We start from the raw sequence: 25,710 nt of genomic DNA, 5'->3' as shown, positions 1-25,710 counted from the left end.
TTAATTTAGGCTATAGCTGCTTTTCAGAGAGCTAAAGACAGATTTAAGTACATAAAGCATGTTCTATAAATTAGTCATTGTCCCCAAAGTCACTAATATAATGAACAGTTAAAATAAAAATAGAAAAAACACAATAGAAGAAAAATGCAAGAGTCAACTTAGTAGGTAATAAAAGGTAGAAGGAAAGAGAAGAAAGTAAAACATGAAAATTATCTACACATACACAAATAAAGAAAAAAAAACCTTATGACAAAAGAAAGGGAGGTCAAAGAGAAAGAATAATTCACACACGGATCCTGAACATTTAGAGGTAAATGAAAACAAGCAAACCATCATACAGTTGGAATTGAGAATTACCATATTTGGAGCTCTCTGTTCTTAGTATCATGGTGCTTGGCACATAGTGTGCACTCAATGAGTAAAGTAAGGATTCTAAACTATGCCATTTCACACCAAATGAATGTGCTAAGTCCGATTTGAGAAGTCACTGCATTTTTACTTCCTTGTTGTTGTTTTAAATCAAGTTGTTGAATATTTTACAGATTATGAGGAACACAAAACAAAAGGCAATGAAATGACAATGGAAATTCTGTGATGCTACATCTGCAAATGCAATAAAAATCTTAGGGTTTGCTGGAGAATTTGAAGATATGGCAGGTAATTATTTATTTGCCAACCCATGGAAACCTCCTCCATCCCTTTGCTGCTATATAAACCAAATAATCGTGAATATTTGGTAAGAACCTATAATTTAGAACTTCTAAAAAGTCTTTCTACAGCCAGGAAAAAAAGCAATTGGGAGGATTAAAGCAGAGACCTTTTTTCTTTCTTTACTTGAAAGCTGAATTCATACCATTTGGAATAGCAATTAGGTAGTTCATTAGTGATGTTTTATATGTTCTGTAAATTATATATGAAAATGACACTTCTGTTGCATTGGTATTTTTAAGCCTCTTGCTAATAATAACTTTAAGCCATCTGATCTAGAATGCAACCATGTTTTGTTAAAAAAAAAACCCTGCTCTGCTAGTGGTTACACTTTTACTCTCTTCCCCAGAAGCAGAAAATCAAAATGGATTCTTTTTAGGCAAATATGAGGTACTATGTACTCCAGTCGCCATTCATATATTCATCAAATATTCATTGTGGATCTCTTAGGGTGAAGCATTGTGTTGGAGTTGGAGATATATTTATGAAAATAAAGAGTTTAATTCTCTGAACTTCTCTGCTGGCCCAGAGGTTAAGATTCTGCCTTACAATGCAAAGGACATGGGTTTGATTCCTGGTTGGGGAAGTAAGATCCCACATGCCTTCGAGCAACTAGGCCCACAAACCACAGCTACTGGTCAGTATGCCACACCTAGAGAGTCTGTGAGTTGCAGTGAAAGATTTGGCATGACGCAGTGAAGATCCTGCGTGCAGCAACTTGGACCTGATGCAGTCAAATAAATAACTAAATAGCTTACTTCCTTTGGAATTTATAATCATTTCTCTAGTTCTCCCCTGATTAAATTAGCAATCTTCTAAGTATCTGAGATATATCTGTGCATAACCATGATTACTGCAGAATGCACAATGTTTCTACTTAAAACTGAAACCCTTAGGTACACAGGTCTTTAAAAACTGCCTGCTGTATGATTTAGCAATTCCACTTTCAGGAATACATTTTCACAAAATGATAAAGATTAGGTGCCAAGATTTAGTTACAAGGATGCATTTGTTTTTAAAATAGTGTAAGAAATAGCCTAGGTAAATATGGAATTGTTTAAATAAATTGTATTACAGCCACACAATGGAAAAGTAGGTGGTTGGTATAGGCTGAATTGTTTGCGTACCCCTAAAATTCATATGTTGAAACCCTAACCCCAGAAGTGATATTAGGAAGTGGGGGCCTTTGGTAGGTGATTAGGTCATGAGGGTAGAGCCTTCATTAACAGCTTAGTGCCCTTACTAGGAGACTCTGGTGGGCTCCCTGACTCCTACCACTGGTGAGGACACAGCAAGAGGACAGTGATTTGTAAAGCAGGAATTGGGCTCTCACCAAATCTGCTGATGCTATGATCCTGGATTGCCCAGACTCCAGAACTGGGAAAAAGAAATTCCTGTCTATAAGCCCCCCAGTCTGTGGTATTCTATCAGCAGCCCAAACTAAGACAATAGATTTCCTTCAAAGGGATCATGTAGACAGGGAAAAACTTCTGTGATATACTATAAAAGGAATATGGGAAGTTACATTGTTGCTTAAGTATCAAGTACAGGGAAATGCAGGCCCTGACTTTGTGCTGACACTGGGCAAGAAACTTGACCTCATAATTTCAGTTCTTCTACCAGTTATGGGCTGGATCATGTCCCCCAGATTTGTACATTGAATTTCTAACCCACAGTACCTAAAACTTTGACTGCATTTGGAAGTCCTTTCAAGGGGTTATTAAGTTAAAATGAGGTCATGGGCGGGGGGTTGGGGGGGGCTAGCGCAATATGATTATGTAGGGAAAGAGAAAACTTCTCCTCTATTCTTTTAGGTTTAGTTATTGGGGCTGGTGAATTAAAACTGACAAAAGACAGACTGACAGAAGAGGCTACAATTTTATTAATATTTAAAATTGTATATGCATGGGGCCTCACCAAAAAAGAAGTGAAAAAATCAAAGGGCAGACAGATTTGGGGGTTTACATACCATTTTAACAAAGGGTGATAAACTGGAGAAGGGACTACACAAAGAAAATAGGGCTTGGGCTTCTAGTGCTGACAAACAGTGCAGAAGTGACTTGGCAATATATGGGGAGGAGGTGGTTAAGAAATCTTCTAATGGAAGACAAGGGTCATTTTAATAGAGTCTGTTATGTAGACTCATTCCAGCACTGACTCCTCATCCCTAGTGATGAGAGTGCTCGCCTTGTCTCTGCCTAGTAGGTTTCTCATGGGAAATTTATGCCCCATTTTACACAGATGGAGGAGAGTAGAGAGCTGTTTCTGCATCTGCTGTTTCTCAGCTGACTTGAGCTCAAAATAATCAACATGCCAAAGTGGCATATTTCAGAGTGCCACATTCTGAACCCCTTCAACTGATGTCCTTATGAGAGGAGGAGATCTGGACACAAATGAGTAAAGAGGGAAGACCAAGTGGACACAGTGAGAAGGTGGCATCCAGACACCAAGGAGAGAGGCCTTAGAAGAAACCAACCCTGCTGACACCTCAAAGTCAGCTTTCCAGTCTACAGATCTATGAGGGAATAAAACTGTGTTGTTTAAGCTGTTCAAATTAGAAACAAAGGAAGAATGGCTTTGAAAATTCCCTCAGCAGATAACACCAGCTTACTCATATAAACAAGGCTTAATTTAGCTTGCTTTGTGAGACCTACTTGACCTGGGTCATTTCTTGTTTACACCTCTGGAAATCATAACCTGTTCCCCAAGGTTGATATGAGATAATTACTGACAAATTCCCTATCATTTAAGAAAATTCTAATATTATAACCAATCACTGTAAAGAATAAAGAGTCACTGCTTTCTTACTACATAAGCTGCTTTATGACAATATACCCCTGGGCCTCAGCCCATGTTTTGGCTGAAGAGCTCCTCCTCTGCAAACTGTCTTTTTGATGTGTGCACAAAAAATTTTAACTAATTACTACTTTCATGATTCACTGGTTTTATTTTGGGTATTTCTTAATCTTTGACAAAGCCACCCAGAGTGTGGTACTTTGCTACAGCTGTCTGAGCAAACTAATACACATCATCTGGAAGATGGGCGAATCTTAATACCATCTTCACTTAGTTCTTAAGGTTGTCCTGAGTCAGACAGACATAAATTCCTTTGTAGACTATGAGGTACTATACAAATGTAAGTAGTTGTTAGTACAGGGTCCCTGAGAAACCTGGAGGAATGGTGGCTCAGTGGTAAAGAACCTGCCTGTCAATGCAGGAGATACGGGTTCAATCCCTGGTCTGGGAAGATCCCACATGCCTCTGAGCAACTAAGCCCTTGTGCCACAACTACTGAGCCTGTGCTCTAGGGCCCCGGGAACCGTAGCTACTGAGCTGCAGCTACTGAAGCCCGCTCTCCCCAGAGCCCATGCTGAGCAACAAAGGAAGCCACCATGGTGAGAAGCCACAACTACAGAGTAGCCTTCGCTCTCCGCAACTCGAGAAAAAGCCTGCACAGCAACCAAGACCCAGCACAGCCAAAAACAAAATAAATAAAATTAAATATATAGAAAAGCCGCTGATTCATGCTGATGTTTGACAGAACAAAACAAAATTCTGTAAAGCAATTATCCTTCAATTAAAAAAAAAAAAAAGTCAGACACGACTTAGCAACTAAACAACAATCTTAACAAAAAAAAAATCTTGTTAAGATGGAACTTTTTGGGGGAGTTTTGATCATTTTTTTTAATTTTAAAGAAAATTATTTAATAGTGATAATCAATTAGTGATAAAAATGAGAACATAAATGCTGTACTTTGGTTTATCTGCTATTTTTTCTTTCATCAGAATTACTATTTTCAAATTTTAAACTTTTTATTTTGTATTGAGTTATAGCCAATTAACAATGTTATGGTAGTTTCAGGTGAACTCAAAGGGACTCAGCCATACATATACATGTATCTATTCTTCCCCAAACTCCCCTCCCATCCAAGTTGCAACATAACACTGAACAGAGCTTCCAGTTCTATACAGTAGCTCCTTGTTGGTTATCTGTTTTAAATATAGCAGTGTACACATGTCCATTCCAAACTCCCTAACTATCCCTTCCCTTAGGCACTCCTAAGCTCCTTCTTGAAGTCTGTGAGTGTCTTTCTGTTTTTAAGTTCATTTGTATCATTTCTTTTTAGATTCCACATATAAGGGATGTCATATGATATTTCTCCTTCTCTGTAAGACTGAACTTTATAACCCTTTAGTAAGGTAGAGATTCAGTCCCACAAAGGAATGGAGAGAACCAAGAGATTTCAGTAAGACTGCAGTAAAGATCACAACTGACTAGTCAGTGGAGACAAGGAGAATGCAAGTTGTTAAAGAAGATGTAACTTACATATAACAATAATAGCTAACATATATCGAGCATTTCCTAACTTACCAACACATGGTCCCAAGTGTTCTCTAATTAAACCTCTTATCAACTCCATGTAAAGGTACTGTAAATATATGTGTATGTGTGTGTGTATACTTACATGGGTATGCTTATTACCTATTTTGGTCTTTTCCATTACAAAACACAACTTCAAGAAGCAACCTAGATGCCCATCAGCAGACAGATGGATAAGAAAGCTGTGCTACATATACACAATGGAATATTACTCAGCCATGAAAAAGAATACATTTGAATCAGTTCTAATGAGATGGATAAAACTGGAGCCCATTATACAGAGTGAAGTAAGCCAGAAAGATAAACACCAATACAGTATACTAATGCATATATATGGAATTTAGAAAGATGGTAACGATAACCCTATATGCAAGACAGAAAAAGAGACACAGATGTATAGAACAGACTTTTTGACTCTGTGGGAGAAGGCGAGGGTGGGATGATCTGAGAGAACAGCATCGAAACATGTATATTATCAAGTGTGAAACAGATCGCCAGTCCAGGTTGGATGCATGAGACAAGTGCTTGGGGCTGGTGCACTGGGATGACCCAGAGGGATGGGATGGGGAGGGAGGCAGGATGGGGGTTCAGGATGGGGAACACATGTAAATCCATGGCTGATTCATGTCAACGTATGGCAAAAACCACTACAATATTGTAAAGTAATTAGCCTCCAACTAATAAAAATAATTGGGAAATAAAATAACAAAAAAACAAAAACAAAACACAACTTCAATATGAAAATTTGTTCATCTGTAGCAGACAAAATTGCCAAAATGAGAAGTTGTGATTTTTATCAAAAGAGAACTGCAGAACTGCAAAACACGAAAAACACTACTTGGCTGAACAAAGTGATATATGGTAAAATGCACAACACACACCTTTCCTTTACATTCTTACTTCAGGGCATCCACCTGCATTGCCCTAAGAGTATGAGCACTGTTCTTTGGAGTTTGTGTTTATTTCACAATAAGCATATTGAATACATTATATTAAATCTGTATAAGCATCCTGCTTATAAAAGTCCCAAGGACTGAATAAAAAGGAAATCTTTACATTTTGAGAAGAAAATTGCATTAATACAATGTTTTGAAATAAATGAGAAAGCTTGCAGGCCTGAGGGAATTCACATTGGCCACATTCAAGAAAGACACTAAGAAACTTCCCTGGTGGCTCAGTTGCTGAGAATCCACCCTCCAGGGCAGGGGACTGGGGTTCTGCCTCTGATCAGGGAACTAAGATCCCACATGGTTTGGGGCCGCTAAGCCTGCCTGCCACAACTAGAGAAAAGCCAGCCAGCCGGGACAGAGGATCCCACATGTCCCAACTGGGACCTGATGCAGCCAAATAAAACAAATGAATAAATATTAAAAAAAATGATGCTGATAAAATAAGTGAAAGGAGAGTTTGTACATTCCAGTTATTATCTGCTTTGAGTGGAACTTGAAAGCACTTGAGACTAAAGACCCTAATGCCAGGTAATGCTGAGTTCAGTTGGACAGAATTTTGTGGCCTTCAGGTTCATTAGAAATCTTACAAGTAACTTTTTCATGAAAGGAGGAAATTGGCAAATAGAAGTGGGCTTTCTCTTTTAAGCTGCTTTAGAAGACAGAAAAGGAGAGCAATAAACCATAGTAATCCACTGCTGGTGTCACAATATATTGGCTCCCCCAAAATGACGTCCTTCTTTCCTTTTACCTCTTCTCAGTATTAAGAAATCACCACAATTTACCACACCCATTTCTAGTAAGTGATATTTGGAACATGGCTATCCATTAAGGAAAATAACTATTAATAATTTACTGGCTACCATTTAAAGTCTACATAGAAAATATAAAACTTCTATATGGCAGAAGACACAGTGAATTAAAAGACAAATGACAAATGTGTCACTGCAACATGTGATGAAAAGTTAAAATTCTTGTAATCAATAAGAAAAATAAATCCCAGTAAGAAATGGTCAAAAGATACGAAAAACAACATAGGAAGAAACCAAAGACTAATCAACATGAAATAAAGCTGACGTTCAAATTTGAAAATGCAAATTATGTATCATCTTTAACCTAGTAGACTGGTAAAGGTATTTTCCAAAAAGGTTTTTAAAAATAGGTTCAGAAATCTTTCCTTTGGGAATTTATCCAAAGTGAACAATGAGACTAGAGTTGAAAAATATGTATATGTGTGTTCATTACAGAATTGTTATTTAAGAAACTGAAGAAATGAATCTAGCAATTGAGGATTGGTCACATAAATCAAGGTATAAATACTCTCTCACTTAGCAATTCTGCTAGGCTGTATCCCTTGGAATAGTCAATAAAACCAACAGTTCTTAGAGACACAAAGATGTTCATTTCAGCTGTTTATAGAAGGGAAAAATGGCATGGTACATACATCCACACTATGGAGGGAGAAGAAAACGGCACACTAATCACATCTATGCATCCAAGTAAGATACTGTGTGTATATTTGTTATTGTTTAATCTAACTTGTGTCTGACTCTTATGCGACCCTGTAGTCCTCCAGGCTCCTCTATCTATAGGATTTCCCAGGCAAGAATACTGGAGTGGATTGCCATCTCCAGGGGATCTTCCCTACCCAGGGATTGAACCCACGTCTGCTGCATTGGCAGGCGGATTCTTAACCACTGAGCCACCACGGGAGTCCACTGTTCCTATATACATGAAATATGAATTTAAAAACGCTAGCTTATAGAATATCATGTAGCTGTCAAGAAACAATTTTATGTTTACATGTACAGATGACTATACTACGTGAACAAAGTTTCTTAACTGTACATATGATCCCATGTATGTAAATACATACAAAGTTGTTTGAAAATATTTTGGGATGCCAAGTACCCTGGCAGAGACCTTTGAAGACCCATTCTGCAAAGGACTCCAAGCTAAAAGTAGTTAGCATTATTTAACATTAAGGGTTGATTACTTAGACATTTATTTAAAGGAACACTGACTTTGACTTTACTCCTGAAAAATTGCTAATTCTAGTTATTTCTATCTACGCCATAAAGACTCGCCGGCAGCTACGGGATGCAAACTGACGCTGGGACAAGCAGCAAGTCTTAACAGAGCTACTTTCCTCGGGTTTGTATTTTCAAACAAACAACTTTTCAATTACAAACGTTTCTGGCTCAGCGGGTCGGAAAATGGTCGGGAGTGAGCGGTGGGGATACAGCCGTGAACTGAAGCCTTTAAAACCTTTTCAGTCAGAGACCAGGTGAGACGGGCCTTCGTGGCGCCATTTCTAGTCCTTGGTCCTACGCACTTCTGTGGGAACGTTGAGATTCCTGGATTTCCAGCCAATGGCTACAAGTCAGCGCTACCAGCAGCTCGGGCCAATGGGCGGAAGACTATCTTTCGACTGTTCTACTCCATCCCAGCCAATCGGAAACGTTCTTCAAATGCCTCTTTCTAAGCTGCGCAGGCTCCGAGGAAGCTGGCTTTACTTCCGGGCGGCTGCCGGAGGCGGCTCCGCTTGTCGCCATAGCGACCGTTTTACGTTAAGTGGTTTGTAGCTTTCAGCCAGGTGACTGCGGAGACTGCGGGGGCACTTCGTTCCCCTGTTTCCTCTCCCTTCTCTGCGGCCGAAAGGCCTTCTAGGATCCGGGGGTCTGGCCTAGGCTTCCGCGGCGCCCCGCGGGGGCGGAATGGCCGCGGAAGAAGAGGACGAGGTGGAATGGGTGGTGGAGAGCATCGCGGGGTTCCTGCGGGGCCCAGACTGGTCCATCCCCATCTTGGACTTCGTGGAGCAGAAATGTGAAGGTAAAATCCGAATCTCGAACCGTCAGTCCTTGCTCACCTCTCTCACACCAACAACCTCTCCACAAACCGCCTCTCATCTCCTCGATCTCCACTCCTGTCGACCAGGTTTAGAGCTGGATTTTTAGGATGTGTTGCTGTCACCGCGCCTGTCTTTCCCACGCTAATGAAAAGGGGGACGAGATACCTCTCCGCCCTGGGCCCAAGCACACATTCGAAAAACATTAGACTTTAATCCTGTGTTGAGTCTCTCACCCCATCCTGCACCTTTCTGCCTTGGGCAGGTGACTGTGTGGGTTTCTTCCTTCATCAGCTTCCCCAGTGACTTGGGAGGAGAGATGTCAGTTGCTTCTGGGTTCCTTCTGATTCCAACTGTTGGCCAAAAAGTGGGTGGGCGAGGGGTATTGTGATTACTCCGGTAGGCCCAGAGCCTGTAATCTCGGTGGTCTGTATTCCCTTTTTTGAGCGCTCTCTCTCGGTTATATCAAAAATGGAGGGTATCTTCCAACAAATGAGGTATGTAAACGTGGCATAACGTTCCCTGTGAGGAAAGAGTACCTCCAGGTTCTGATCAGTTCACGCTTTGGAGCTGTGTATTCAGTTCTTGAAGATAATTTGGAGACCATTTATGGAAAAGGATCAGAAGCGATGTCATAAGAATAATTTCAGGCTGTTGTGGTTGTTTAGGTGGCCAAGACCTTAAGGGTAGTAATATCCATTAATCGTTAGAACGTCTGTCGCACGTTGGAGGGATTAGACTTGTTTTTTTTAAGGTTCAATGGGCTACAGCTAGCGTCCCTGGGTACAAGCTAGAGGTAAACAAATTTCTGTGAAGGAAGTGCTTCATAACAGAGAGTATCCTGGATAAATTCGCCTGTCTCAGAAGGTAATGAGTTCCCCAGGCCTTAGCAGTGTTTGAATGAATCTGATAGCACCTTAATAGAGTTATTACAGAGGGAAATTCAACTGTCAAATGATTGATTATCATGAATGATCTGTTAAGAGTCCTTTCAACCCTAAGTTTCCATGAATCTGGTAAAGATGAAATTTACTTTGACCACTGAATCTTTTCATTACATTCTCATTGCCATGAGCAACATTCAAATAGTATTTACTGGGTATTGTTCTTTCAGGTAATTTTTAAAAGAAGTGCAAAATAACTTTTATTTCTGCTCCATTAAAGAATTTTAAACGCTATTATGAGACCGAGGAAGCAGGTGGTGTTCTGATCTCCTTTAGGAGAAAAAAAGAAATTAGTCACCTTTTGATTCCACTTATGCCACTGAACCTGAACCTAAATGCTGAAGTGGCAAAAAAAAAAAAAAGTTATTTTTATCCCCAAACGTTAAAAGTGGCTGCATCTCAGTTATAACACACCTGATTGCATAATTTTATAGGGAAATAGTAATTTTCAGACTTGTAAACATGTGATGTAGTAATTTGGCTTCAAAATTATCTGAAAACAGCTCTATTAGCTGCTATATTGCATGTATGCCCAGTGCTATGTAGAATAGATGCCAAGAGAAATGGAAATAACATTTCAGTGGCACTTGAAATAATAGTGTTTGTATTTCACTGACTTTGGGTTGTCAATGTGCTATTCTTCACCTTAGGTAATTAAAAAATTAGTTTTGTTTAACTTTGTAAATGTCAGCATTTATTTCAACATTTATTGAGTGTCTTTGAGCCAGAAGTAGAGGATAGAAAAGTTAATAAAACAAATCTTTGTGCTTGAGAAGTTTATAATTTGGTGGGGAAGACAATCAGGTAAATGGAATTTTAAATGTAAAGTGACCAGATGTTATTATAAAGGTAGACATATGGTGCTGTGTATTCAAATAGTTCTGAGGAAGGAATCTAAATAGTTGAGGGAGTTGGGAGTGGGTAGCAGATCATGGAGAATGTGCCTCTTGCAGTATTTTGAAGAATGGTTGGGAGAAGAGGTACTGGGTAAAGGCAAAGAGATCCAAGAAGGGCTTGAGCAAAGACCTGGGGCTTTGAAGCACCTTCTATGTTTTTACATTTGTCCACATTCCAAGTAATTGTATACTGTTATGAGGGCAAAGTGCGGGTTTTGGAGTGGTGGGAGATGAGACTTGGGATCCAGTCTTGGAGGGTTTTGTCTGGGATTCTAAGTATTTTATACTTATTCTCTAGGCAAAGAACTGAAGAGTTTTTAATTGAAGAGTTTTGAATAGAAAATTACCGATGTTAATTATGTATTTTAGAAAGAATGGGGGAGTTTTTTTAAAAGGTGGCTTATGGTTTACAGTTCATGAATTTGTCTTTTCCTTGATCACATTGTAGCTTTTTGAAGGAATATGTATCTTTCTAATCTACATTGTTTCACACATATAATCATTGAGTAAACATTTGTTTTTATTCATTTTTGTTTCATTATTGATTTATATGTAATAAAGAAAGAGTCAGTTTCAGTAAAATTTGGATCAGCAAAGTTCCAATATGGTGAAATAATCTGGAACCTGTTGTGAAAGGAATTATTTAGAAACTTACCAATAATGTTCCATTTGAAATTTGTAAATAAATTGTTGCCTTGTATTATTGATTGAAAAGTAGCAAATTAGTGTTCCTCTCCCAAACGAAGTAGCTCTTAGGTATAGGAAAAAAACTTGTTTACAATTAATTATTATTTTTTTAATCCCCCCAATTTTAAAGTGGAAGAGCCAGTTTACAAGAATGAGTGTTCTATTTATAAGTTCTATTTGTGGAGCTGACTTTCATATTTAATGAAATTTTTTTACACTATGCAATATTTTTCTTTTAAATTTAGTTTTTGATGATGAAGAAGAAAGCAAATTGACTTATACAGAGATTCATCAGGAATACAAAGAACTAGTGAGTATTTTAAAACTGATTTTAAATATAACTTGAATAATATTAATTCAATCTGTTCTAAATTTAAAAAATAGACTTGTCCATTTAAATTCCTTAAAAAATTCCAGTCTACCCTAGTAGTGCTATCAGTTGCATCAGACTCTGGGAGTTCTCTGTGCATTTCCTCCATAAGACTCTAGAATGTAAGAAATAGATTTAGGACAACTATTTTAAGGGATCTTGCATCTGATCTTTAAATTTTATTCCTGTTCTTCTGCAGGTATATCCAGGGAAGTGTTCATTATTAATTTAGCCATGTTGTCTTGAGATTTTAAGAAATGCCTGGGTAGCACAAGGATTATACCAAATCAAACTTCATAATCCTGGCCAGTTATTTCTGGTAGAGGAAATTTCATTTCATTCTCTGCAAAGATTTTCACTTTTAGTTGTTTGGGTTTTTTTGGTGAAAAAGATTGTCACAGCCATATAATATAATTTTATGTAGATTAATAGTCGCAAGCAAGAATTTGATTATACTTTTCTAAACTCAATATAAAAACTCATTTGGAATCTTTCAATGTAAATTGTAAAAGTTAAACTTTTTTTTTAGGTTGAAAAGCTGTTAGAAACTTACCTTAAAGAAATTGGAATTAATGAAGATCAATTTCAAGAAGCATGTACTTCTCCTCTTGCAAAGACCCGTACATCACAGGTTTTTGTGTTTTTCTGCTAATATATAGTTTTAACAAAAATGCCCAGGATTCCACTTAGATTTGCTATGTTTGATTGTCAAAGTATAATATTCTAGAGACTGTAAGAATGAAAAGCCAATTTAACATATGGATTCTTTCTTTATAACTACCTTGAGAAAAGATAATTTGAGGCATTAATAAACTGATGTGATTAAAAAAGAACTTCCTGTCAGAACTATAATAGATCATAGGCTTTATGCAAAAAAAAATTTATTTATATAGGTTTGTAATGGTTTTGCCATTGCCTCTTTTTTAATCTTAGCAGATACACAGTACACAGTTCCTGGGGCTTCCTTCTGTTAGAACTAATTTTATTGTCCCATTGGTTCTGCAGCGCTGAATGGAAGTAGGTTTTGGGTATATTTGTAACTGATACTTACTGGGGGTTCATGCTAGCTGCTGTTTTAAGCACTTGACATGTGTTATTTCACTGAATCTTCCTAATAGTCCTTAAGAAATTGGTACTATTTATTTTATTTTGTTAGAATTGAGAAAACTATTGCACATATATATTAAGGAACTGGTGCACAGTCTACAACTAAAGTAACAAAGCCAGAATATCAGCTCAGGCTCCGAGATTGAGTATAGAGATATGTTATTACTACCCAAATAGGCTTCTCAAAGAGTTACTTTAGCTTTTCATCTTTTACCAAATTAACTATAATTCCTTAGTGAGATGATAGGATTATCTAGGATGTGATCTCAAATTATCATTTTCAACCTCCTGCTGTCATTCTGTAGTACATTACATACTATAGTAATTCTGGCTACTTGTTTTTGTAAGCATTGGTGCACCTGGCTTTGCTCACAGTGGTCCCTTAACCGGGAATGCTCAGCCCCCACCTTCTCACCACTCCATCCTTTCCTTACCCAGAGAAACCCATCTCATCATCAATGAGATGCTGCAATGCAACTTTCCTTATATCTCTAGTCGGACCAGTACTCATTCTGCCCCGCTGAGCACTTTTACATTTTCAATTCAGTTTAATTGCCTTGAATTAAAGTTTTTTACAAGTCTACTTACCTTGAAGAATTTATTGAAAATTATTAATTAGTATTTAGATTTCTTTTAAGGCATTGGTATTTGTTTTTATTTTTCTTGTATTTCCAGAATATTTTCTTCTTTGGTTAATATTTGTCAGCCTCTTAATTAAGCTATTATGAATGAATCTGAAATACTTTGTGAAAAAAGATGTTCATAGTAATAGTAGTCACATTCATCTTTTGTTTTCATCATAGGATAACTTGTGAACGAAGACATTCAGAATTTTAAAATACTGTTTTCACATCAAGAGTAACATCTTTCTGCTTTGTTCTGTTACATAACACCTTTTGATTTGGAGTTGATTCGTAGTACAGTCTTGTTATATACAAGCATGGAAACCTTCTGACACAGACAGACTTGGATTTGAACTTAGATCTTTTGATTACTTTCATTTATCATGGACTAAGTTGTTTTACAGTTTTTCTGTCTTGTCTATTCCAATTCTCAGTTTGAACATCTGTAAAACAGGGATAGTATCTACTTTGAAAGGTTTTTGTGAGATTTGAGCAAAAATGTTCATAAAACATTGAGCACAATACCTGACACATATAAGGTGGTCTATAAATGGAAGCACCTTGTAATTAATGGCAGCTATTTTGGTGGTTGATTAGCAGGGTGCTAATTAGGCCAGGGTCATGTATTCAATCCCCATGTGGACTAGTTAGCTTTATTCTCTTCTGGAGCAAACTTAGCCCCAGATACTAAGGGCAGTATGACTGAATAAGCACAAGGCCGTCTCCAATAACCAGAAAAACAGCCCAAAGCCTGCTAGATACTGCTTTGCAGCAATACTCTAATCTTTGTAAATAAAGATCAGAATGCTGATTCCACTATGCTAATTTAGAGTGCCTATAAGGAATTCAAGAAACCAATTGTTAGTTCAGGGTAGTTTGGGAGGTACTTTTTCTTTTGTTTTGGTCTGTTTGGTTTGCTTTTGATTTTTATAAACAGTTGCTCGCTCCCCTCTCATTGAACTGTCCTGCTAAAGATGACTTGCAAAATTCTTTTCAATTGGCTTGGTCACCATTAGTCCTAGACCACTGGTCCTGGCATTCTTGTGTATTAAAATCAGCAGGAGTTGTAAGGAGTACATCAGATGAAGATGTCTGGTTTTAAAAAAAACAACCTTTTATTTTTTTTCCTTCCTTCCTTCCTTCTTTCCTTCCTTTCTCTTCCTCTCCTCTTGTCTCTTCTCTTCTCCTCCCCTCCCCTTTCCACCCCTTCCATCCTTTCCATCCTTCCTCTCCCATCCTCTCAACTCTCCTCTCCTCTTTCTTCTCCATACAGCTTGTGGGATTTTAGTTCTCCAATTAGGGATCAAACCTGGGCCCTCTCTGGTGGAAACACAGTCTTCACTATTGGCCTGCCGGGGAAGTCTCAACAACAGACTTTTTAAGGGCATGTTTTCCTGTCGTACATGTGTAGCTTCTCAAAAAATGCTCATAAATTAAGATACCTTTCTAAAAAGTTCAGGAATATATGATAATAGAATGCATATTGAGATAATTATTTCAGTTGTGTTTAGTTGATTTTGTAATTCTATGGTGTTTTCAACTGAAATAGGCAAAAGTGGCTTTTTTCATTGCTTGTGATTTTTTTTGGTGAGGACAGAGCTCATCACTGATTTCTATGTATAGCAGGAGCCAGGGATGACTATATGGCAAGAGACAAAGTATTTTTTGTTTTTGTTTTTGCTTTTCACTTGATTTACTTTGCCTTTTGTAAAATAGAAATTAACGCTTTCAGAAATATTTATCTTCTAATGTTAATTTGGGAAAGTTATTCTTTTTTTCCCCAAGAACTTCTATCACTAAAATGACTATATTTATGGTATAACTTTCATTTTCTAAAAACACATACTGGATAATTAATAATATTTTGTGTGATTGCTCATAAGATTTTTAAAAATTAATAGACTTTTTTTAGAGCAGTTTTATGTTTACCCAAAGTTGAGCAGTTAATGTAAATGTCTTTTTTTATTAAAGTCTTTCATTAGTGTAGTATATTTGTTGATGAGCCAGTACTGATATATGATTGTTAAGTCCATAGTTTATTTTAAGGTTCACTCTTTGTGTTGTAAGTTCTGTGGATTTTGACAAATACATAATGTCATATATCCATCATTACAGTATCATACAAAATAGTTTCACTGCCTTAAAAATCTCATATGTTCCACATATTCATCTTTTCCATCTTTACACCAAACCTCTGGCAACTGCTGTTCATTTTACTGTCTGTATAGTTTTGCTTTTTCCAGAATATTATGTAATTGAAATCACACAGTATATAGCTTTTTCAGACTGACTTCTTTCAGTAAGCAATATGAATTTAAGTATTTTCATTTTTGATAGTTCTTTTCTTTTTATTGCTAAATAATATTCCATTTTATGGATGTACCACATTTTGAAGGTGGTATATAACCTTTTGAAGGAAATTTTGGTGCATTCCAGTCTTTGGCAATTTTGAATAAAGTCACTATAGCTATTCATAGTCAGGCTTTTATGTGGGTGTAAATTTTTCATCTCATTTGCGTAAATACCTGGGAGCAAGACTGCTAGATCATATGTTAAGATTCACTTTAACTTTGTAAGAAACTGCCAGACTCTCTTCTAAAGTAGCTATATCATTTTACATTTTTACCAGCAATGAATGGGAGCTCCTGTTGCTCCATGTCTTCAGTAACACATGATATTGTCAGGTTTTTGGATTTTAGCCATTCTAATAGATACGTAGTGATATCATTGTTTTCTTCTGCCCATTTTTAAATTGAGTTATTTATTTTCTAATTGTTGTGTTGTAAGAGTTTTTTTGTATGTTTTTGATACAAATCTTTATCAGGTCTGTTTTGCAAATATTTCACAGAATATTCTCCTGTGGCTTTTCTCTTCATTCTGTTAACAATGTCTTTCACAAAGCAGAAGTCTTTTTTATTTTAGTGAAGTCTGATGTAGTGATTCTTTCATTGTTTATGGTTTTGATATTTTATCTTAAGAAGTCATTGCCAAAAGCCAAGGTTAGCTAGATTTTCTCCATGCTATGTTTCAAAATTTTGTTTTTACGTTTAAATCTATGATCCATTTTAAGTTAATTTTTGTGAAAGGTATAAGGTCAGTGTTTAGATTCCTTCTTTTTTTCCATGTAGATGTCAGTTGTTCTAGCAGCATTTTCTAGAAAGATGATCCTTTCTTCACTGGATTGCCTTTGTTCCTTAGTCAAAAATCAGTTGACTATGTCTTTGTTGGTCAGTTTTCACGTTCTGTTCTGTTCCATTAATTCTTTGTCTGTTCTTTCACCAATGTCATACTGTCTTGATTATTGCAGTTTATAGTAAATCTTGAAGTCATGTAGTGTCAGTCCTCTGACTTTGATCTTTATCAATTTTGTGTGACTGTTCTGGGTCTTTTACCTTTCCATATAAATTTAAAAATCAGTTTGTTGGTATCCACAATTGCTGGGATTCTGATTGGGGTTGCATGAATCTACAGATCAAATCTGGGAGAAGTGACATGTTAACAGTGTTGAGTCTTCTTATTTATTAACATGGAATAGCTCTCCATTTATTTAGATCTCCTCTGATTTCTTTCATAATAATTTTTTAGTTTTCCTCATATAGATCTTATGCATATTTTGTTACATTTATTCCTAAGTACTTTTTTGTAGTGCTAAATGTAAATTGTATTGTGTTTTTTATTTCAAATTCCAATTGTTAATTGCTTTGTTGTTGTTGTTTAGTCTCTCATCCGTGTCCGACTCTTTGTGACCCAATGGACTGCAGCAAGCCAGGGATCCCTGTCCATCACTACATCCTGGAGCTTGCTCAAACTCATGTCCATTGAGTCAGTGATGCCATCCAACCATCTCGTCCTCTGTCATTCCCTTCTCATGCCTTCAATCTTTCTCAGCATCAGGTGGCCAAAGTATTGGAGCTTCAGCTTCAGCACCAGTCATTCCAGTGAATATTCAGGGGTTATTTCCTTTAGAATTGACTGGTTTGATCTCTTTGCTATCCAAGAGACTCTTAAGAGTCTTCTCCAACACCACTGTTTGAAAGCATCAATTCTTCAGCGCTCAGACTTCTTTATGGTCCACTCTCACATCCATACATGACTACTGGAAAAACTACAGCTTTGACTAGACAGACCTTTGTCAGCAAAGTAATGTCTCTGCTTTTTAATTTATGTTGTCTTGGTTGGTCATAGCTTTTCTTCCAAGGAGCAAACATCTTTTAAATTTCATGGCTGCAGTCACCATCTGCAGTGATTTTGGAGCCCAAGAAAATAAACTCTTTCACTGTTTCCTTTGTTTCCCCATCTATATGCCATGAAGTGATGGGACTAGATTTCATAGTTATACTTTTCCCCCCTTAGTCCTTTGAATCAATAGAAGGGCTTTCACATCATTTCTATAGGCTATGCTATTGAATTTCTGCAAATAAATAATCATTATTCTTTTGAGAAGTAAAAGGAATCTATAGCTTTTCTTTGAAGTTCTATCTTTATTTGTATAGAATTGTAAGAATTGTATAAAATTCTTTAAGTGTTTGATAGAATTCATCATTGACCCTGGCTGGGCCTGGTGCTTTTTGTTTTGGAAGATTACTAATTATTGATTCCATTTCTTTAATAGATATAGACTTATTCAGATTGTCTGTTTCTTGTGTGAGTTTTAGCAGGTTGTGTTTTTTAAGAAATTGGCCCATTTCACCTGGATTATCAAACTTGTGGTCATAAGAATGTTCATAAAATTTCATTATTACCTTTTTAGTGTCCATGGGATCTGTCCCCTTTTGCATTTCTGATATTAATTTATGTCTTTTTTTGTGTGTCTCACATCCTGGCATGTGGAACCTCCCTGACCAGGGATTGAACCAATGCCCCCTGCAATGGAAGCACAAAGTCTGAACTACTGGACAACCAGGGAATTCCACACCCCCCACCCCCCGCCTTTTTTTTAAAACTTAACCTGGCCAGAGATTTCTTAATTTTATTTATTTTTTAAATAATTAGCTTTTAGTTTTGTTGGTTTTCTCTATTGATTTTCTGTTTTCCAATTTTACTGATTTCTTCTCTAATTTCTATTATTTCCTTTCTTTGGATTTAACTAGCTCTTTTTTTAGTTCCTAAGGTGGAAGCTTTTATTGTTGATGTTGGTTATCTCTTCTTTCCTAATACGTGCTTCAGTGCTTTAAATTTCCCTCTAAGCACTAACTTTTGCTACACCCCACGCATTTTGATAAGTTGTGTTTTCATTTAGAAATATTTTGAAATATTTCATTTAGAAATATTTTTAGAGGTTCTCTTAAGACTACTTCTTTGATCCATGTGCTCTTTTAAAGTGTGTTTCTTAATCTCCCAAGTATTTTAGCTTTTTCTAGCTATTGTTCTATTACTGTTTTCTAGTTTAATTCTATTGGGTCTGAGTGTTTCCTCTATATGACTCCTGTTCTTTTAAGTTTATTAAGGTGTGTTTTATGGCCTAGAATGTTGTCTATTTTGGTGAATGTTCCATGTGAACTTGAAAAGAATGTATTTTTCTGTTGTTGGAAAAATGTCAATTTGATCTAGTTGACTGAAGGTGCTGTTCAGTTCAGTTATTTCTTTGTTGATTTTCTGCCAGCTGATTCTGTCCATTACTGAAGTTTCCAACTATAGTAGTGAATTCATTTGTTTCTCCTTGTGGTTAATAGAGCAGCATAAATGCATGAAATCACTTGTAACTTCAGGCTAAGTATGAACACGTTTGGAAGTTTTTAAAACTCACTTAAGTCAGATTCTGAAAGACTCTAAATGTTCATATTTTTGTCAATGTGCCTTTCTCAAACATATATGACACCACATATATTTATTTATATCATTTATCTCATAGTATTCTTTCAAAGTAGTTTGGCATTTCAATTAATTTAAAGGATACTTAAGATTGTTGTTTTTAAACCACTTGCTAGCTTTTTGGAGTAACTCTTGTATTTAGTTCCTCTAATTACCCTTATTGGAAGCTCTTAGGCAAAGGGTGATGGTGATCCATTTCCTTGGAACAGAATAGCCCAATTGCTGTACAGTTGTTAGGTTTAGCACACCAGTTTGATATTTAATCAAAAGGCCCAGAACAATTACCTTTATAGGACTTTTAGTTTAAAAAAAAAGACTTTCTTGCACTGCTTAATTCTAACACTCAGCCAGAAAGTTACTATTTTTCCTTCATTCTCAAATGAAAATTTTCTATCAGAAATATCTTTCCAATGAGAATGCATTTTGTAATTGATGGCATGTTATAATTTAATCGATAGGGTTTTTTCCTTTTCTTATTGGTATATGAAATAATGGTTTATTTTGCTGATCTATTGAGTCTTAGAATTGACAAAATACTGTATTAATATTATTATTGTTGTTATTATTATGTTAATTTGCAGGTGAAGAAACTAATGCCCAGAAGCCTAAATGATGGATACAGAATCAAACAGCTAACATATGGTTAAGCTCAAAGTAGCCTTTGATATCAAGGGCTTATTTTTCCCCCGATTGTATCAATAGTTCTCAAATTTAAATGTTATAAGAATTATCCCGGGAGATACATGGTCCAGAAATTTAGATTAATTATGTCTAGGGTAGGGCTCAGGAATATGCATTTAACAATCCTTCTTTCCTGCGTTTCTTAGAAGGGTTAAAAATACCCTTTGAGAAGCCCTGCATTATATGTTTAAGGATCAGCTCAAACGCAGACTTGCTGATAGCTCTAGCTGACACAATGCCATTAGGATATTTAATATCCTTCAAGTGTTTATCAGTGACGAGGATAGAGAACTTGATATTATTAATAAGTCTAAGAGGACCAAGAACAATGTTATGTGGTTGTGTAATCCCACAAAGGTGCCCTGGCAGATCATATATACTGCTCTATGACAGAGGCTGGCTACAGTTGTCTTTATTTATTTAAATATTTTTTATTTTTAAAGGAAACTTAAAAATTATTTTTTAAATTGGGGTTAGTTACTTTACATGGCTGTGTCAGTTTCTGCTGTACAGTGAAGTGAACCAGCAGTAACGTACACACACATATATCCCCTCTTCTTCTGGATTTCCTTCCCGTCTAGGTCACCGCAGCGTTCCCTGCGCTGTGCAGTAGTTTCTCATTAGTGACCTATCTGATCCAGCACTTGTCTTTATTTTTTATTTTTTTAGCACTTGTCTTTAATAGTGCTCTATGGGCTGTAACTTTCAGGTAAATACCAATGAAGCCTATTTGCCGTCCCCTGCCCTCGGCCTTTTGAACAGTATATGTGAATTTAAAGGACAAGGAACTTTCTTTTTTTTTCCCTACAGTTGACTCCTTGTAAATGTCACTACTTTTGCACTTTATTTTGCTTGACTGTTTTGTTTTTGTGTGGAATGTGAGCTGGTTGCTGCTGGAGGGACTCCTTCCTCTTTGCTCAGCACTCTTGGATGGATCATTTGTTGAGGTGTGTCTTTGACATTATCACTGCTGCCTACCTGGTGAACAGTAGCACACCCTTGGTTGCCTCTGTTTGATTCCTGTGGCCAGCTTTTTCATGAGTGTCATGTAAAGCTTGAAATAAGGTTTAGTAAGGTGAATAAGGTCTGAGTGTTTTCTTTTGGGTTTTCATGCATTTCAGAGCTTATTCTTCTTACTGATTAGCTTGGGAATTTGTTTGCTTTTTGATATAATAATAGTTCTCTGTAGTTCTCTGTAGCTAAAGGAGTGTTAATGTGGGTACTCTAGAGTAGATGAGGCGGAGAAGGCAATGGCAACTCACTCCAGTACTCTTGCCTGGAAAATCTCATGGACGGAAAAGCCTGGTGGGCTGCAGTCCATGGGGTCTCACAGAGTCGGACACGACTGAGCGACTTCACTTTGACTTTTCACTTTCATGCATTGGAGAAGGAAACGGCAACCCACTCCAGTGTTCTTGCCTGGAGAATCCCAGGGACGGCAGAGCCTGGTGGGCTGCTGTCTATGGGGTCGCACAGAGTCAGACATGACTGAACCGACTTAGCAGCAGCAGCAGCAGCAGCAGCAGGGTAGGTGAGGAGGGCATGGCAACCCACTCCAGTATTCTTGCCTGGAGAATCCCCATGGACAGAGGAGCCTGGCGGGCTACAGCCTATGGGGTTGCAAACAGTTGGACACGACTGAGTGACTAAGCACAGAACAGTGCAGGGTAGCTACTGTTATTATTGTTTCTTAATTTATTACACTTCAGTGTCATCTAGAAAAAGATTTCACATCATAATTTCTGTCTCTTCCATGAAACTTTTTGCCTATAGGACTACTACTGTTGTGTTCTCACATCATTCCTACCATGTTAGGCTTATTTTCCAGACTCCATTTTTTTGGCATTTCACTCAGTTCAGTCTCTCAGTTGTGTCTGACTCTTTGCGACCCCATGGACTGTAGCACGCCAGGCTTCCCTGTCCATCACGAACTCCTGGAGCTTGCTCAAACTCATGTCTATTGAGTCGGTGATGACATCTGACCATCTCATTCTCTCTCATCCCCTTCTCCTTGTGCCTTCAGTCTTTCCCAGCATCAGGGTCTTTTCCAGTGTCAGCTCTTTGCATCAGGTGGCTAAAGTACTGGAGCTTCAGCTTCAGCATCAGTCCTTCCAGTGAGTATTCAGGACTGATTTCTTTTAGGATTGATTGGTTTGCTCTCCTTGCAGTCCAAGGGACTCTCAAGAGTCTTGCTCCAACACCACAGTTCAAAAGCATCATTTCTTCAGCACTCAACTTTCTTCATAGTCCAACTCTCACATCCATACATGACTACTGGAAAAACCATAACTTTGATTAGATGGACCTTTGTTGGTAAAGTAATGTCTCTGCTTTTTAATATTTGCTGTCTCAGTTGGTCAGCTTTTCTTCCAAGGAGCAAACGTCTTTTAATTTCATGATTGTAGTCACCATCTTCAGTGACTTTGGAGCCCAAGAAAATAGTCTTTCACTGTTTCCATTGTTTCCCCATCTATTTACCATGAAGTGAATTTTGGCATTTGTTCTTATTTAATTTGGCAGTTTTATTAATTAAAATTATTTTAATAAAATTATTTTAATTATTTGTAGTTACTGCTTTATCACTAAACAGTAACTTTCAGTTGGTTGGTGTTTAGTCACTAAGTTGTGTCCAATTCTTTTGCGACCCCATGGATTGTAGCCACCAGGCTCCTCCAGCCATGGGATTTTCCAGGCAAGAATACTGGAGTGGGTTGCCATTTCCTCCTCCAGGGGATCTTCGTGACCCAGGGATTGAACCCACATCTCCTGCATTGGCAGGAGGATTCTTTACCACTGACCCAACAGGGAAGCCCCAAATTTCAGATTGACAGAATCTAAACCAAATAGTTATCATTATTTTGACTGAAAAACAGATTTGTATACTGAAGTGGTAACTTTAAAAGAGTAAGACTAATTCCCATGTTGTTTATCAGAGTTGCTCAGCACTGGCTCATTTGGAAAATGTGTCACTGTGTGCCTTAGGCTTGTGGGGGTGGGAGGGGTTAGAAGATCAGCCTCTTGAGAACCCTCCTTTAAAGGCTTTTAGAAAAAAATCTTAAAATTGTCCTTTTGAGTCATCTAGTCATAAATAATAAGGCAGCATTCTTGAATTAATGCACCTTTGCAGTGGAAATGATTTGAGTGTGTGGGAAATAGTTCTGTAACTTCCTGACTTCTTTCCACAGGCCATTTTGCAACCTGTATTGGCAGCAGAAGATTTTACTATCTTTAAAGCAATGATGGTCCAGAAAAATACTGAAATGCAGCTGCAAGCCATTCGAATAATTCAAGAGAGAAATGGTAAAAGGTTGAATTTAGAAATCTAAGTGCTAAGTGCATTTTGTTTTGGTGTTAGTTTTAACTAATATGATCTTAATGTTGCTGCTTTGTATAAATTTATTTCAAGTTTGAAAATCTAGGGCTGACACTTAAGAGATACTAGAGTGTAAACTTCTTGATAACTGATTGGTTGACATCTCAAAGAAAGCAGACCAGAATTTGATTTAACGTTTCAGGTTTCAGGGAGTTCGGTTTTTCTGCTCAGCCATCGTGTTTATGGAAGTCAGTATTTTTGAGTGGTCACACTTACAATTACTGTTGAGTGTACAGTTACTTTCTCCCTTCTGGCTTATAGAAGACAGTGGTTCTAAAGTTTTAGTGAGCAATTAGAAGCAGTTGAGGGCTTGTTGGAACACATGCCTGTGCCTCAGTTTCTGACTCAGTAGGTCTGGAGTGGGGCCTAGTACTTTGTATTTTTAAGATGTTCCTAGCTGTGGCTGAAGCTGCTGGTCTTGGGGTAGCGCTGAGAACTAGGGCAGTGGGCGGACATCACTGTGCGGCCGTCAGGTGGAAGAGAAAGCAGAGCTCACAGTCCTGGTGGCCGCCTTTCGCTTTATCTTTTCCTTAATTCTCTACCTGAACTCAGTTTTTTCCTAGCTCTTCCTGCTTTTCTTCCCTTCCTGTGTACTTGAATTCTACTTGACATCTTGATTCAAAACATCACACTCTAACCATACTTCTTGTTACTGTGCTATCTCTTTTTCAACCCAGATGCATATCTAAGTTTCCCATTTCAGACTCTAGTAAGCTTAATACCTGTGTATTCCTTTGCTTAATAGATTGCCACGGATATTCCTTATCATACCTATATACTGTCTGATGGTTTGGCAGTGGGGTCTTTTCTTTGCTTGTTTCTTGAGCATATTAGAGCTATAGTTTAGTTGTACTATTTGCTTTTAAGGGTCTGGAATATGCAGCAATAAGGCTTCTGTTGTTACATTGCAAACATTAGACTGTTGGAGGGTCTGTTGTGGGTTAGACTGTTGTGGGTTCTCCTCTCATTTGTCTGAGGTGAGTAAAGACCATACTCCTAGAGCCAACTACCATCATATCTATTCTCTCAAATGCATTTCACAGCAGGAAAGAGCTGTTGTCCATGATGTGGAGATAAAACCACCCTAACCCTGAACAATGCATGACACTGAACTGCTGCTTTTGTGTAAAGTTTGGAAAACAGTCTCTTTCTTTTTCTTTCTCTACCATGGTTTGCTTCATAAGATCCTTTTCTTTTGTGTTTTCCTGTAACTATGCTTTTTATTATGACCTATAGGATAGAGAATCTGAATAATTACTTTGTGTTATTTCACATTGCTTTAGGGGATCTTTTGATAAAAGAAATAGGGAACTTGATAATGGCACTCTGCAGTTTTTAGAATTTAACTGGAAACAAGATTTTAATGAAAAGAGAACAGGTAACCATAGCTTGTATCAGCTGGGATACTTGTATCAAGTTGCCATTAGCAGAATACCTCAGGGAATGTGGCCTAAGCAATAAGAAATTATCATCTCACAGAACCAGAAGTAGAGGAAGGGAAGGAAGACAGACAGGTCCAGGCTTGGTTCATTTGGTGGCTCAGTGATGTTTTCCACGAGCCCTGACACTTTTCCATTTTTACTCTGCCATTCTTAGGATCTTCTCTTATGATTGCACTCGAGCTTTCATTGAGTGCACACTCAACAATATCTCATGAAGAAAAGCGGTGCTTCTTCCTGTACATCTCCTTTTATAAGCAAGACAACACATTCATGGAAGCCCCTTAGGAATTTTCTTGTCAGGTCCTATTGGTCAGGATTGGATTCACATGGCTTTCTAAACCCTCTGGCAGGGCGAATGAGACCATGGTGATTGGCTTAATTCATGACTCACTCTTTTGGGGTGGGGTTGGGCCCTGCCTCTAAGTACTTGGCTGCCTGGTAGCTGCACACAGATGGCTTCTATTAGCAAGGGAAGACCAGGGGAATGATGTGAAATAATGCTGCAGTCAAACCACAGAGTGGGACAGTTTGCTTACATTTAAACATAAACTAATACTTAGTTTCTGCCACAGAACTTTTAATACTTGTATTTAAGTATCTCACTTAACATAAATCCAGGGGAAAGTACCTTAGAACAAAGTTGATTGTACTCAAAACTGCAGACTGTTTGTGTGAGAAAAATTCAAAGGCTCTCAGAATTCTGGTTGTATCTTATCAAAGAATTTGGGGCAAGTGCAAATCAGAGCAATGTTTTGATGGTTTTGAAGAATTGCATACTGTTGTTTTATTCTCTCCTTAGTTTTTAAAATTTTCCTTAGAAAGATCAATAGGAGAATACTATTTATATAGCTTTTGACTAAGCAAAAATGCCCTTAAGATCAATGGGTTATAT

General features: G+C 37.5%; 1 protein-coding gene across 2 annotated transcripts in view; it reads left to right on the top strand.

Moving 5' to 3' along the window:
• The first annotated feature begins 8,548 nt into the window (after positions 1-8,548).
• The window catches only part of CFAP36 (cilia and flagella associated protein 36), a 30,194-nt gene continuing 13,032 nt past the window's right edge, over positions 8,549-25,710 (top strand). The window contains exons 1-4 of one of the 2 annotated variants that reach the window (XM_061155415.1): positions 8,549-8,868; positions 11,657-11,721; positions 12,311-12,412; positions 23,189-23,303. In XM_061155415.1, the coding sequence (XP_061011398.1) occupies positions 8,754-8,868; positions 11,657-11,721; positions 12,311-12,412; positions 23,189-23,303 (397 nt within the window). In that variant the 5' untranslated portion in view covers positions 8,549-8,753. The remainder of the gene's footprint in view (positions 8,869-11,656; positions 11,722-12,310; positions 12,413-23,188; positions 23,304-25,710) is intronic. The other variant, XM_061155414.1, reaches the window with a different exon arrangement.

The sequence above is a fragment of the Dama dama genome, chromosome 11 (assembly GCF_033118175.1).
Source record: "Dama dama isolate Ldn47 chromosome 11, ASM3311817v1, whole genome shotgun sequence".
Lineage (NCBI taxonomy): Eukaryota > Metazoa > Chordata > Mammalia > Artiodactyla > Cervidae > Dama > Dama dama.
The sequence above is the reverse complement of the archived record's forward strand: the minus strand, read 5'-3'. Positions and strand labels throughout refer to the sequence as shown.